Source organism: Schistocerca piceifrons, chromosome 10, assembly GCF_021461385.2.
Source record: "Schistocerca piceifrons isolate TAMUIC-IGC-003096 chromosome 10, iqSchPice1.1, whole genome shotgun sequence".
NCBI lineage: Eukaryota > Metazoa > Arthropoda > Insecta > Orthoptera > Acrididae > Schistocerca > Schistocerca piceifrons.
The window spans coordinates 8,912,213-8,928,679 of NC_060147.1; the positions used below are offsets into that span (position 1 = coordinate 8,912,213).

The following is a 16,467-nucleotide window of genomic DNA, read 5'->3' on the forward strand; positions in this document are numbered from 1 at the left end:
ATAGAAAGTATTAGTTACAATCACATAAAGATAAGTGTGTAATAGAAAAACTGTCAGTGGATAACTGGAAAGTATGTAACTGTAATCCATTTAGTACAGAGCTACATTTAGTTTAAACAGTGTTACATCAAACAGAAATAACAGTTCTTCTGGCTCAAAAGTAATTTGTAGGTCTAAGTGTGGGTAGAATAAAACAAAACTATTTTGAAATCTAAGGAAAAGATCAGTATTTTTTTGCACACCCATGAGCTTTGATCACAGTTGCACATCTGTTTGGCTTTCGTAATAGATCAACTACTAAACCCCCCCCCCCCTCGCCCCTCCCCCTACATTCATCCAATAAGGCTCCAGCAAATTGATACTCATTCGAGTAGTTTCTATGAGGCACACATCGATTCGATACATCCCAGAGGTATTCGGTTGAATTTAGATCCGTGCTCTGGCTGGACCACTTGAAAAGTTTGTTTTTAAGGTTCTGTGCCACAGTCGGTAAAAACAGAACCTGTATAGGATCACTTCGTTGTCTGTCTGTCTGCTAGTCAGTCTGTCTGTCCATCCTGCTTTTAAAAACAGTTGAAATTTATGTCCTGCACTAAGGTCTACAGTCCCTCGGTGATGTAAGATGGCTATTTACATAATATATTTCAATACTCGCAAACTCACTCCTTGAAACCTATAGGATACTTTCCGTTGATCTAGAATCGTGAAATTTTGCAAGAAGGAAGGTTTCACAGTACAAGTAATGGGGGAAATTCGAAAATTGTTAATTTGTAATTATAGCCCATGAAATTTTTTATCCAACTGTCTGTCCGTCTATTAAGAGACTTTTTTCCTCGGGAAAGGGTCGATGTATAAAGTTGTAAAAACTGTAAACTTCTAAGTCAAAGTAATCAAAAGATGCTGCCATTTAATCAACATATTTTATATTCACAGGCTCACTTGTCAAAACTTGCAGGGTACTTCCCATTAAGCATCACGATATTTGGCAAGAAGCATCCATAGAAGCAAAGAAGTAACCCTGTGAATCTGAAACGAACAACAAAATCTGTTCGTGCACATTCAGCTAAATGCGTTGAAATTGGTGGAGACATTTTTGAACATTTATTGTGACACTGTATGTACACTATACAACTTCCTTAACACTGAGCTTTGCTTTTTGTGGTGTAGCACGAATTCACGCGTGTTATGCTATTGACAAAAGCAGATTATCTGACACGTTCGTACTGTTTCAGTTAACATTATTACTGTCATTTTTCCAAAATTAAATTCTCTACAACTTCTGTTGAAAACTTTGTGCAGTTGTCTGGAATTTAAAAAACCAATTGGGCCAAGTAGTTAGTAAATTAAAAATTTCATGAAATTACTTCTTTGCTTCTCTGGAAGTCATGGAAAACTACTACAGATACACATCTGGGACAGGTTTTATTACATTCACCAGACCAATAACAACAAAATATGTAGAAATTGTGCTTTACGATAACTTCGTACAGTTTTGCGACGGCTTCGTATTAACGAAGTTGCTAAATTTTGAGCAAAATCTTTTATTAACCGTAACTCTGTAACTAAACATTTGCGGACCTATGTTTATATGAACTTTTTTTCTTTAGTTTTACTTGTAGAATAATGTATTAAGATATTAACATATCTTCATGAATCACCCTGTATATATAAAATAAAGTTTCTATGGAACCCTTGGAGTGTGAGTCATACTCACACTTACGTGGATTTTTTTATCTACAAAGAATTTCTTTAGTGTTCAAAACACAGTCATTTTATCGTGCTGCAATATCCAATTACGTGGCATATTCTTTCTCCCATCCAGAACCGTATTCATTTCTAAAATGTCACTATACAGGAAACAATCCATTTCACCTTCCAATTTCAATGAGAGGATCGACTCCTCGTGTAGAAAAACTTCTCCACTCTGTGATGCCGCCGCCACCATGCTTCGCGGTCAGTACCTGCTACCTGCTGTTGTGCCTTTGGTTTTTGGTAGATGTATATATTTCACACCATCAGAAGAAAATACATTAAATTTATTTTACTCACTGCATAACATGTTAGACTGATCTGTAGCATTCCAAGTATGATGTTTGTTTGCAAACTCTGTTCTCACCTTCCTGTTTTTTGAATTTATGAATGGTTTATGTGGTGGTTGTGTACAATCTACTAGGTGATGTTTTCCAGTAGAGACACGTAGGTTAAGTCCATGGTGCTACTCCGTATCGTGCCTAATTTTTCAAACCAATTTTCCTCGGTCAGGAACCGACTGCTTACAAATCACTCTGTCTTCTCACCTTGTCGTTTCTGAGGACAGCTCGGCCTCTGCTTATGGGCTTCTGTTCTTCCTGTTTTGCCACCAACTACACACATTTATTAGTCATCGTAATATGCCAAACTATCTAGCAGCACTAGACTGTGACTCATTTCATCGAAACATGTAAAACGGCTTGCCTCACACAAACTGAGTATTCTTTTTGTTTTGCAAATAAAAAAACACTGTCTGAATGTCTAACCGACAATAGCTTGTCTACACCGTTCCACTAAACCAAATTACAAAATAGTTTTCAGATAAAGGACTACGTACTTATGTTGTCATCGTACAACCTCTCTTATTTACTAGATATCTAATCACAGCGACACAAAGCTCTCGACGGAGAGACACGGTACTTGCAATGCTCCGTTCTAGCTGTATGCAAATGGTTTCTGACAACATAACACTGCAACTACAGAACACTGCAACTACAGAATACTTTTGAGCACTGCTGTAGCGGGACTTTGAATTTCGCCGCGCTACACTCGTTCCCTCAGATATAAATTATACCGTCCCAGCTGTATGAGCGCTTGACGGCAGAGAAAATATTTATAAGAAAATGAAGGTACAAAAATTGAAACTCTCTTTGTTTTCTACCCGCTATTGTCTCTTGAGAGCGAAAGCTTAATTTAACTTATTCGCTAGTCTTGGTATGATTCAGATGTAAAAACTTATTCGTTAGTCTTGGTCTGATTAAGACATAAAAACTTATTGATGTGCAGACATATAGCATTATGGAAGCTTGTATGAAATTTGGAGGATGGAAGCAGCCATAAAATACATTGCATTCAATATCAAGATAGTATTCATTCGTAGACAGTAGTAATTCCTGGACAATGAAATTTACTGCAAGATTTTGGAGCAGCTACGACTTTTTCATGTAGAAATGAAGCAGGAGATTGTTGGAGAACAAGACCTGAATGCCGCACGAGAGAAGACATATTAACATGGTAATGAATGTACTCTTATCTTCGCCATTTCCCGTGTTAATCACATTTTGTTATTCTCTGTTCTCTTTCAAATAATTTTTGTAGTGGAAATTGGTTTGACTTTTGCTCAGAAACGCCATAAGTACCACCCCAACAATAGCTTTTCCGAATCACGAAGTCCGATAGCTTTTCTGTAATACGAAGTCCAATTTACATTTCATTCTTTCCCTTTTTCACGGTCATTAATGATTTTAAAACCCCCTTTTTATTCACCATTTCTTCCCACATTTTCAACCTTTTGTTTTCTTTTCTTCTCTTTTTCTTTTTTATTAACCACTACACTGCTGTACCTGACGGAAAACCTGAGTGTCTCAGCAAAGTGTAGCATAACAGAAAAGCCTTAAAACTGCACGACGGATATATTTATATCTGGGTGTATTTTTTAACTGGCAGCTACATCTGTTCGAAATCTGTGCCGTCTGTTACACCAGGAAGTGGACGGGGAGACAGTTACACCGGTCTTCCTGGACGAGTCGTCCGGCACCGCACGAGAAATCCGCTGGGTGCTCCGGATGGGCAGTGCGGCCGTCGTGTCGGCCCTCCTGGACGCGGTGCGGCCGCCGTGGGAGCAACTGTTCTCACTGCCCCTGCAGGTCTCTCTGTCTGGGCAGTCCAGATAACACAGCTGACGATGTCCACAGGACTGCTCACGTGTCTGTGTGTGTAAGCAATGAGCAATACTCTCTAATCTTCCATGTGCTGCCTGCCAGTCTCTCTCAGATCTTCCATGTATCATTTTGTTAAATGTGTAGTATGTGCAGAGGATATGTGTGTGTGTGTGTGTGTGTGTGTGTGTGTGTGTGTGTGTGTGTGTGTGAGATTTTTTTTTAAGACAAAGTAGTGAGATAATCACAGAACAGAGAACAGGTGCAGCTTTTGTTTGGAAGTTCTGTGTCAACTTTTAACAGGTCTAAGTCCAATGTTGTTATATCTCCTATACCCTTAATATATATCATTACGGCTGGAATGTGTCATTCTGCATCCAGTGAGCAAGCAAAAAGGGGACTTGTGGGCTCCGGGACACAGCTGTGCGCCACCTGTGCCACGGATGAAAGGAAGGGGAGAGTAGAATAAAATTACTCAAAAGGCTGCTGGCTGAAAATCTCTTCTCATTTGGTGGGCAGCTGTTCTGCTGCAGTAGGTACCTTTCGTTGTCATATTTTAATTGCATCTAGTTTCACAGAGAGCCTTTCTCATTAGTACATACACCCCTGTCCTGGTTCCCTCTTATTATATTAGGAGGATTTAAGATTCCCCCCCCCCCCCCCCACTCTCTCTCTCTCTCTCTCTCTCTCTCTCTCTCTCTCTATCTCTCTCCTGCAATAGGCAATGAGTACTAAAGGAAGAAATAACAGTATGACTGTCCCTCTGTGTTGCACCTATCCAGATGACTTAACCCTTGTCCACGTCATGTGTCTGAATATAAACGTCACTTTCCAAAACTTTCCTTTTAACCAAGTAAACTCATAAACATAAACATTTTAGGTAGTGTTGCACTGCAGATGCTTACATCGTGTTATTAAATGTTTCATAGATGTAACGAGGCTCAGCATCCTGTAAAGTTCAGCCATTTGCGTAACATTTGTGAAATTTCTAGAAAGAACAAGTTACTGCTTCCAGTGATCTATTTTACTGCTTCTTTCATTGCTTATAGATGATGTTTTATTGATTACAACAAAGTTTTGGTGTCTCTTTGCTCTCAAATGCTGTTTCTCTGTGCCTTATTCTCCATATCTCTCGGGGTCGACTCCCTTCACAGTCCTGTTACACCACTCTGAATGTATTTGCATCATTTTAGGGTGCAGTCTCGTTGTTACCAGGTCGTTGTCCGCAGCTCGTGGTCTTGTGGTAGCGTTCTCGCTTCCCGCACACAGGGTCCCGGGTTCGATTCCCGGCGGACTCAGGGATTTTCTCTGCCTTGTGGTGACTGGGCGTTGTGTGTTCTTCATCATCATTTCACCTTCATTGACTCACAAAGTCGCCGAAGTGGCGTCAACTAGAAAGGACTTGCGATACGGCGGCCGAACTTCCCGCATGGGGCCTCCCGGCCAACAATGACATACAATCATTTCATTTTACCAGGTCGTTCTATTATGTAGGTTCCTCGGAACTCTCTTCTTTTTTTAACGGGTGCCATTTGTCATAGTACGCGACACACCATTCTGGTGTAGGCAGTCCTGTCGAAACTTTCCCACCGTTGACGTAAAAGTTTTCCGAGTACGGTACCACGTCACAGTGTAAGAAACTATACTGGAGAACCCGATATTTCGCACACGGTTACAATGGCCTCCTTCTAGGACTACGGTCGAGAAGAAGGCCACTGTAACCGTGGTTGAAACGTCGTCTTCTCCGGTGTAGTTTCTTACACTGTGACGGGGTACCATATTTGGAAAGCTTTTTTGTAACAACCGACACTGGCTGCAGAAGCCTATGCAATTATAATTTTTGCTATGTTTGCTGCCTTCAGTGAACTTCATACGTGCTCTTTTATACTATATCTCCATACTGTCCTAGCACCCTTACCTGTAGCCCGTAGCTTCTGTTCGTCCACTTTGTGCACGGCCCGACAATGTCAACTGCATCTCAGAGATGGTATTGTCGATCATTTTTACGTATTTCCCTCGACTCGGATCGGCATTTTTGCGTCGTAGACCACTCCTTTTAATGACTTCCATTTTGACTACCTGGTGTTTATACCATTTTTGATGTCTCTATCTGTGGAAGCTGTGGGTGTTATTACCGACCCGAGGTACCCGAAGTTACCTGTCGCTGTTACGAGGGCACTGTGTAGATGTAGCTCCAGTTGAGACTCGGTGACAGTTCTCGAGAAGTTGCAGTATGTGTACTCCATTTTGGCCGTACTCACTCGTAAGTCCTCTACATTACAGACCCGTCCACTGAGCATTAATATTTTCTCAAATTTCTGGTAGATATTCTGCTATTAGAACTATGTGAGCATACAAAAGGGTCCGTGGAATCAGTTTATGTAGAAGTTCTGTAACACAGTTCCCGACCGGATTGAACATTTTTAAGCAGGTCTGTAGTGAATCCTGACTTTTACCTGGAGTTATTCACTGACACTTGTAGAGCTTACAACTTTTACCACTATTTTCTATCGTGTGTCCTTGAGAATATTGACCCAGTATTCTGAGAAAAATGTTTTCTGTATTTATTTAATACAATTCTACACTACAAATTCTTCTTCTCATTCAGGTTTCATACCTGTTTAACAGAATTTTGCCTTCTCGGTCAGTGGCATCTTTTCTACAGTTACCATTGGCTCCTGTGGTTTTAATCGCACTGCAATCTGCTGTCCGTAGCTGTAGCATTTTTCACACCAGATAGCACATATGTCTACCTACCCTTTGTGTTCACATGCTAAAGCAAAATGTGCACCACTAAAATTCATTAAGGTAATTTTAAATAATTTATTGTGCTAATCCCTATCCTCACACTACTTAATCTTCTTCTTTCAAGATGCAGTGAGATTGTGTGCTGAAACTCATCTTCTTTTTCCACTTTTAGGTACATGAGACTGTCTTACAGCATGCAAGGACAATATCCTATCCAGCACTTCTTTGGTTTCCGTTCCACAAATTTAGCAGTCTGATCTTCATTTGTTACCATCAGTTACAGCTAAATAGCCTCACCACAAATTCTTCTTCTTCTTCTTCTTCTACAAATTCCTCTCCTGTACCAACCTCTTCATATCAGAGTACCACTGGCAACCTACATCCCCACTTATTTACTGGATGTATTCCAGTCTCTATCTTCCTCTACAGTTTTTACTCTCTAGAGTTCCCTCTAGTACAACGGAAGTTATTCCCTGATGTCTTAACAGATGTCCTATCATTCTGTTTCTTCTTCTCAGTGTTTTCCATATATTCCTTTCCTTGCTAATTCTGAGGAGAACCTCCTTATTTTTACCTTACATTCCACCTAAGTTTCAACTTTCTTCTGCAACAGCACATCTCAGATACTTCTGTTCTCTTCTGTTCCAGTTTTCCCACAGCCCATGTCTCACTGCCATACAATGCTAAGCTCTAAAAGTACATTCTCAGAAATTTCTCCCTCAAATTAAGCCTATAGTTCAAAAAATGAGTGCAGCTGGAAGTGTGAGCCAGCTTTACTTGTCTTAACTGCTATTGATTTTTGTTGTGGACGGGTCGGACCTTTTACACAGCCTCTGTGTGTGGAACGTGAGGAAGGAAGTGGCCAGACTCTACCACTTCAGAATTACACAGCATAGTTAAAAGATCAATGGCGACCTGCAATGCAACCACTACCAAGTAGAGGAAACATAAAACTACCCAATAATAATAATAATAATAATAATACTCAATTTTTCTTCACCTCGACAAAGGTCAGTTTCTGGGTTCATTGCTGAAAAATCTCTTTCTCTATAACAATTACTGCATTCACTCTTTTCTTAGAGTATGACAAGTTTGGAGATTTATAATTTCATTCCTGAGTACTATGTAAGTTTACACAAGCACATATTAAGACACAATCTGTCGAACTTAAATTGTCACTACAATTATTCACACACATTTACAGAGGCCGAAGGAATGCAGCAAATGTTCGATAGCAAGTCGACTACGGAGACACCTCTACTGGAAACGTAGGATATCGTCCCACAATAAATTTGTGGCGGTGGAAGTTCTGTAAATTTATTGACTATATATGTTATACAGGTGTTGGGTAAACATATTTTTGTACAAAACTGTAAATTCCATTTCTCGTTCTGCGGGAGCACTCGAAAACAAAATTACCGATCGAATTGGTGTAGCGGTAAGACGACAGACTCGCGCTTGACAGAGTGACAGTTCAAACCACTGTCAGGTCATCCAAAGATATGTTTCTACAGTTCCTGTAATTCATTTAATGTGTATGCCAGGACAGTAACACAGAAAATGATTCGGCCGACATTCTCTCCGTGTCGGATCCTAATTTTTTTTCGTTTGAAAAGGATTTTATATGTTTCTAAACTGGATAAGATTTAAAAAAATATAGCTCCTGTGTGGTGGACGTCTTGCCTGAGAAGAAGGTATTAAAATGTGACAATTTCTTAGGATTTCTGTTTCTGTACAGGATCGACAGTACCATAAGTAGAAATGTTGCCGAATCTCTCCCGAGCTGTCAGGTGCGCACTGCATTGGAGCCCACAGTCCGAAACCTCTAATTAGTCCAGGAATGAAATGAATCTCACTACGACTGTCACTGTGCAGCTAGTTCTCCCGTATGCTCGGAGTGCCATTTTGTGATAGTCTTATAAACATATCAATGTGGAGTGCAATTTTGTTAGTATCTTTAATACACTTTGTTCTTCCAAAGACTATAACAATATATTTTTTGCCGTCTTAATAATGAAATGTGGTACAGTTTTTGAGAATCAAAACTATAATATAAGATTTCTTTTTCCATTTTTTTAAAGTTTATTGTTATTTCAAGTTTTATATATATTTATGTATACGCTGCTACATTGAGGTCACATTTTGTTGTTGTTAAGCATGAAGGATATTATTAAACTGAACTGACATAAAATGTGTCTAGATTGCCTTTTTTCATGCAATTTCCTTTCTCACTCCTGACTACTACAGCCAGGGTATTGTATCGCCTAGCGAAACTTTAGAGTGATGGTGGAAGATGATTTATCTGATTATTACACGGTATAGTGACCCAGTGGAAGACGAGAGGGCAAGACGAGATCATAATCGAAAATGAAAATTTTTCTTCGGTCGATTTTTTTGCGAAGAGTGAAAATGTGACAAATTTCCACTAAAACAGAGATCCTGGCAATTTGATAAGTTAGGTAAATCTTTTTGATTGAACAGGAAGTTTTTGTAATGGTATCCACGCTAGTAAACACAAGTCTTGTAATGGATGTCAAATGCCATGATTGTGACGTGCACTAGTTTTGTGCCTCATTACTCGTTTTCAATTAGTGTATCACACTCGACCGTGGCCATGCGAGCTCCATGTAGGCATTAAAGACTATTTATTTCCAGATAAATTAGTTTAAATATGTTACCTGGCTGGTCAGTTGAAATCACCACAGAGAGACGTGTGGAAGATAGCCAATTCTGTAGGTTTCATCTCAGCTGGGGAAATACACTTATCCGCCAAGGAAAGAAATGGACACGGAAAAGCAGTGCTCTCACTGGCTCGTACAATTGCCGACGTGACCATAAATGATCCAGAACTACATTTCAATTAATATAAGAGGCAATCTAAAATATTCCATTCGAGGCTGTTGCTGCAACACAGTGGGACTCCATTGTGGTTATACGAGCACTGACTCACAGGTAAGGGATTAGTGCGGCACTGTGTCTTTCTCGACACACGTCCGGTAAATGCGGAAACGTGAACTGTGGTGTCATTATTACCAAATGCGTCCAAACAGGACTGACGTGCTGTTATTCTTTTCTCGGCTGCCAAAGGACACAAACCGGATGACATCTGTTGTAGAATGGAGAATGTGTGTGAAATTACGGCAAAACTTCTGGGAAAAGTGTGATGACAGGTGCTGTTGCTTCACGCTAATGTATGTCCCTGTATCGGGAATGTCTTCACACAGAAGTTATGCCGACTCGAGTGGGAGACACTCGAGCACTCACCTTATAGCTGTCCCTTAAAAAGGCCTCGAAGTGTCGACTGTTCCTGTCCGACGAGGGTGTGCAGCAGCTACGGACTTCTTCACACAGCAGGACATGGTGTTATACCAAAAGGGTGCCTCCGACCTAGTGCATCGGTGGGACGATTGCCTCGATGCTCGCAGTGATTTTGCCCCATTGGCGTACCCGTTGTGGACTGTACGGCTTTTTAACGGAATCTTTTTGATCGCCCTCGTAATTTTGCTATGCTTGACCTCCACGGTCGTGGCCACAAATGAGATACAGACGTGTCCTCACGCTCCAGATGCCGAGCAGAAATCACACTGACGTGCAAACACTGATCGGACTGCGCAGAGCGAGGGAAGGAGCCTATGTTCCGAGATTGAAAGATGATTGTCATTTTTTTAAAAAAATTGCAGTGTTGGATTCTGATAGTGTGCTAGAAGAAAAGTAGTACTGAAACTGGGCCGAATAATATTTATTTCACTGGGCGATGCCAGTACGTTGGCAGTCGTAGTGGCTAAAATCCGTCAAGTAGGATCAAACTGGTTCCGACGTAATTTCTCGAATTTCTTCCTGAGAAACAAGAAAGAAAATATACAGATTTTGGCAAGATCTACTTTTCTGGTAGTTAGGGAAAATTGGAAACTTGCTTGGGCCAGTCCACACCTGGAGGATAAATCATGTTCTCAAGATTACTTAATAATGTCCAGTGAAGAAAGTCATACTGCACCAGGTGTTAGTCTACACCAGAGGTGCTCTTCATTGCTGGGCTTAAGATCTTCTACATGCAATTTAGTCTGTTTAGACAGAAATCTACTGAGTAAAAATTCATGAAGGCTTAAGCACAAAACAACACTGCAGCCAAAATTAATCATTTTAATCACACAAAATACATAAAAGGTAATTTTCTCTACATCAAAAGTTGCTTAACTTAATTTTCAATATATTAACCGTGTCAAAAAATTGAAATATACACCATCAAAATGCTGAAAAAAGTTTATTCAAATACTTGACTTACATATCATTGGCGAGTTTATTACGATCTAGTGAATAATTTCTCATAGCTGACCTTACACAATCTTTATGTTGGGGAGAATTCCACTAACAGCAGGTAAAGTTGTTGTTTATTGAAACATAACTAATTTTGTGGCCAAATCAGATGCAACAATGTTAAAAGGTCATTGGCATACCCATCACCCCAAGTCCAATTTTGCTATTCAGTAAATATTGTTAATACTGTGGCACACGAAAAGCAACAAAGACATACTCCATTCATTTCAGACAGCAATTTGTCCCAAATGATGGAGCAGTTTGTCCTAAATGAATGGAGCACGTCTTTGTTACCTTTTATCTACCATAGTTTTGACAATATTTACTGGCCAGTAAATTTTGACTAGGAGCATTGTGTACGCCAGAGACATTTTAACACTGTTGCACCTGACGATGCTGCATTAGGCCACGAAACTGAATGTATTTCAATAAACAACAATTTTACCAGCTGTTACTGGAATTCTTCCTAATATTGTGCCTTTTGACAGATGTGGATACCCAGAATAGTTTGCTTACACAGTCTGGAAGATGAGTACCAGCCAATTTATTTTTACAGTTAAGATTTCACCAAGCTCATTATTGACAACACTACCTCACGTAGATACGTTCATCCAAAAGATGATAAAACATATGATGGCACGTGTAGTGCCCCCAGAATTTTACAAAAGTCTGGAGACACTTGTGTTCCAGCCGTTTCGAACACGTGTTATTTTAAAGCAGGGCATAAGGATGAGCATGGGATACTTCACCCATTTATTGTTTGTGCAGGGGAAACCAGAAGGGAGGAACAGATACGGCCCGGAAGCTCCGTGGCCGACTGCAAAGAGTAATGTTGCTTTGTATTGTTGAAAAACAAATGGAGAGACTCGAGATAGTGACTGTTTTAGTAGACGTTGAACTGCTGTTGAAAGTACGTGGACTGGACGTGGATAGTCAGCCACGGTAAAAGCTTATGTATTAATTGTGTTCAAAAATGTGTAATTAATTGATCTTGGGTGCCCGGTAATGTGTGGGCTTACGTCATAAAGTTTAGTTGTTTTTTTGTACAAAGTGGAAATAAATATGTTCTGGTACATTGAATGATATTCCATGAGTAGCGTATTTTTAAATAAGAAGAGAAAGAGAGAGTGAAAATTTCCCCTTCCTAGCAGTGAAATCTTCGGAGAAGTGTCCGGTGCTAGCAGAGGACATTGGCGCTGCAAAAAGCAGAACCAGCATTCTTCAACAAGTAAGTCCACAAAAACGCTTAAGCTGTATAGAGGGAGCTTAACATTACACTGGGCCACTGCACACCTTTACAGTGTTAAGGTAGGTTTTTACATATACTAAATTCCAAAAGTTATCTTCATTGTATTCTGACTTTAAGGAAATGCTATTTTGAAACTGAATTATTTCCTCTTTTAGTTCAACCTCACCACAAGAGAAAAGAGCACCCATTTTGAAACTTCCTGGCAGATTAAAACTGTGTGCCAGACCGAGACTCGAACTCGGGACCTTTGCCTTTCGCGGGCAAGTGCTCTACCATCTGAGCTACTGTAATGGTACTTTGACTACCGCGCCTCCGCCAATACAAAGATATAATTCACGATCGCGCATGCAGAAGAGCACTGCACCAGCGACCGATTTTTATAAATAATTTTGTTCCTCTTTTTTTTTTCCCGTAGGTGTTTGTTTTTAACAACTAATTGATTACTCTCTCTCTCTTATCTTCATACGAAAGACGTGTATTTTTTGGCGCTGTGTTGAATGTGCTTTTGGGTGGAAATTAAAATTATATTACAAAGCGAGGTTGTTTCAATAGTGATTCGAGGTGGTTATCGCCAAATTTGTAAATTGATCATGACAGTGACAACTTGAAGAAGTTTTCAACAGACGGAGAAAAGTGAAAGACGGGTCGTCCTACAAGAGAAATTAGGAGGACAGCCATGAAGACTATATTGTAATTAGTACTGCGTTTCTAACAAGATTATAACCCAGATAGCACAGTAAGCCGGTTTCAAACTTGTTTCCAGATGTAAAGTTCAAGTATATAAGCTTGATCAAAGCTGGAATATTCAGGCCTGTTAGTTGGATTCAAGCTTGAAACAAACATCAAAGTTGGCAGAGTTCAAGCTATATTTCAAGCTTGACTTATCAAGTTTGGCTCCAGCTGTATCTACACACGTGGAATACAGCCCGGTATTTACAGCTTGTTTTAAGTTACATAATTATTAATCTGAATTTATTGAACCTAATTAATTAAATAAATATCAGAATGGAAATGGTGTGAAAAAATTATCAAGACATGTATGTTTAAAAAATTTTATTTTCAAAGTGTTTAAAATTGTTTTATTTTAAAATTTAATTATTCTGAAGCCCCTCCAGCCCCAGCACACAGACCAGAGAAGGATGAAATATCGCTGACTTCTGCCGGTATAATGATCCTGTAACAGGTAAAAGAAAATATTAGCCATACCTAAACATAAAAAATGTAAAAAGTTGAAACTGATCAACCTAAATATAATTTATACCCCAGATTAGCAAAATAACTTCAAACTCACTGATGTAGTAAGAATCATTAACTAGTATAAACGTCACTGAGCAAGCAGCTGCTTCTGGTGACTTCATTCCAAAGAGTTTTAAAGTAATTTGAAGTAACTTTTTGTTTGAAATTTTTAAAGTAATTTCTAACAGTTTCAGGGCCATTTAATCTGAATTATAAAGAAACAATTACTTGAAATCATATACACCTCATACTGTAAGCTTATAAGGAATCTACTGTTTAGAAAAATGTAGACTCTTATTCAACCCACAATTATTTTTTGGTGAGTAAAACTGAATCAAAATGAAATAAAAGATGAAATTGAAATGAATTTAAGAAATTACCAGTTCTGTGGAACTGAAATGTAAAAGAACAAAAAAAAGGCGAGATTTTAAAAAGGTAAAATAACATTAAGTTTTAATTTATTGGTGCCACGTACTAGAGAGCTAGTTTAAAATGACCTCTTTTTGCTGAACAACTTGTAATATGTATTCTTAGCTGGTAATCCATTTCACTTTCATCCAGGCTCAATTTTTCTACATAAAAGAATATATTTCTTTATGTTATGTAATAATATTTAACATTGGTAATATTAACGTACCACAAGAGAAAAATGCACCAACGTACCTGTAATACACTATATACCCTCTTCAGACCCGGTGTAGCAGTAAGGTAGGAGACGCCATACACTTAGCGAACTATTTTCCAGTATAAAACAAACTTCACAACAGTCAACAATCATTAACGCGCGTCACAAAAGTAAAATGGCCGTAAACCTAGCAGAGTCAGTGCAAGGCTTATAAACGCTTGTGGCGCTTCCTGTGGATGTCTATGGAAGCTATGCTGCGCGCGCATCTGCTGTAGAGGCTTCCAGGGAAATTACAGTTTATTTCAAGCTTGGGAAAATTATTTTAATTCAAGCTAAATTTTTACAGCTTGATGTGAACTGTGTAACAGGTTGATTTTTCAATCTTGAATTTTCAACTGAACCTAAACTCAATATCCACCTTGAAATAAGCTGTGTAACAGGCTGATTTTTCAATCTTGAATTTTCAACTGAACCTAAACTCAATATCCACCTTGAAATAAGCTTGAATGCTAGCTGGGAAGGTAAATTTCAATTAGTTTCTGATGCTATTTCCATACAGTCGCTTTTTGTAGTGTTGCCGACCCGGTCTGCCATGCACGGTCAAATTACAGCACGATCTCAATCACTAATATGAAGTCCGCCTTATCCGTAACTTATTCCACCAAAATTCAAAACCCAATCAGATTTTCTATTTTATATTTTCACGGCAGACCCCCGAGGAAAGGAAACACTACAATTGGCGTCCTGGTGACAGGACTTACAATCTCCGGATTTGATACAAGTGCATTTATTATAAATTTTGGACATTTTATCTAATTTTAATCACTTAATAGCATCAGAAAGTGAATTTGGACTAATTCTCATTCATTTCAATTGTATTGTTACGTGCATGAAATTTACAACAATATTGTTTGCCCTGTTATTAATTCATGTTAATTTTCATTTTCATGCTGAGGAAATTAATTTGTTAAAAAAAAAAAAAAGGAAAAGGATAACGTTCCATAAAATAATCTGCAAGGACGCGAGAGAAAAATTTTGGATTGAAAACTGTATATCTGACGCTACATTTGCAACATAAGACTAAAGAACAAAAAAAAAAGAAATTGGTAAGTACAGAAATTTACATTATTTCCAGTTTCAAGCAGCCATCTGTACTTCCTTTATTCTGATCCATTTATTTCGAAATTATTTTTCCAAATTGTAGTTAAAATTGATTTACTATTATTGCAAATGATAAGTGAAGAGCTTATTCACAGTCATTTATTTGTGAGAGGGAAATTTCAGTACCAGTTTAATAATTCAATTTCTAATTAAAAATCATACAGAAATATCCATTTCCATAAGAGAAATTTCAGATTTCAACATATCATATTTTAGATTTTTTTTGCCGTTGGAAAATTTTATTTGCAATTAATTACGAAAATCGCAAGATGGACGCTAGACGCATAGAAATTGTTTCCGCGGATGAGCTTAGTGAAAGTGACACATTGCAAAACATGTCCAACAGTCAAATGAATATTGAACTTAATTGTGAGGATGTTCAAGACATAATTTTACCGGATCGACTAAGACAACAACCCCTATATTTAAACAGATATACAGGCGAATCGAGAGTGAGTACTACGCAACAAAACGCGACATTGACAATGTCAACTTCAGAACCAGACATCAATCAGACACGAAAACATGACGAAACTAAGACACGAGACTCTGACATGCTCAACCAGATCCTGAAGTTACTTAGTGATCAAAACAGAAAATTTGATACTTTAGACAAAAGATTTGACGCTTTAGACGAGAAAAATGACAATTTAAAACGTGACATTGGAAAATTTGACACTAAATTCGATGAACAGACACGGGACATAAAACAAAATTTTGAAAAACAATCGAGACAAATTGCTGACTTGACAGAAACCACCAGTAGTCTTGGAAGGAAATTTACTGACTTATCAGACAAGGTTACGAGACAAGAAAAGGTATTTGTGGAATTCAGTGACAAGACAAAAACTGACTTACGACGATGTAATGAGAAATTGTTAACAGTAGTTTTTGAACAACAGAAAACCAGTACCCAAGTTGACGAATTACGTCAGTCACACAATTCCGTAAAAACAAATCAAGAACACTTAAACCTGACGATTTCAGACCTTTCAGATATATTAAATGATGTAACATTGGAGCAGAAATCCTTACAGGAAAAGTTAGAAAAACTTGAAGACGAGCAGATATAGCATCTTTAAAGAATGACACAACTCTAGCAGAGAAACTTTTACATGAATGCACATTATGTGATGATTATTTAGATGAGAAGTTTGAGACAATGACACAGATCATTTTAGATAAGACAAAGGAACAAGTAAAGGGAGATACAGATAATATTCAGA

At 38.5% G+C, this 16,467-nt stretch overlaps 1 protein-coding gene across 1 annotated transcript in view; it reads left to right on the forward strand.

Moving 5' to 3' along the window:
• Window positions 1-5,226, forward strand: part of LOC124719027 (actin cytoskeleton-regulatory complex protein PAN1) — a 169,062-nt gene extending 163,836 nt beyond the window's left edge. The window contains exon 19 of the mRNA XM_047244696.1: window positions 3,735-5,226. Within this exon, the coding sequence (XP_047100652.1) occupies window positions 3,735-3,923 (189 nt within the window). The 3' untranslated portion in view covers window positions 3,924-5,226. The remainder of the gene's footprint in view (window positions 1-3,734) is intronic.
• Window positions 5,227-16,467: the final 11,241 nt, after the last annotated feature.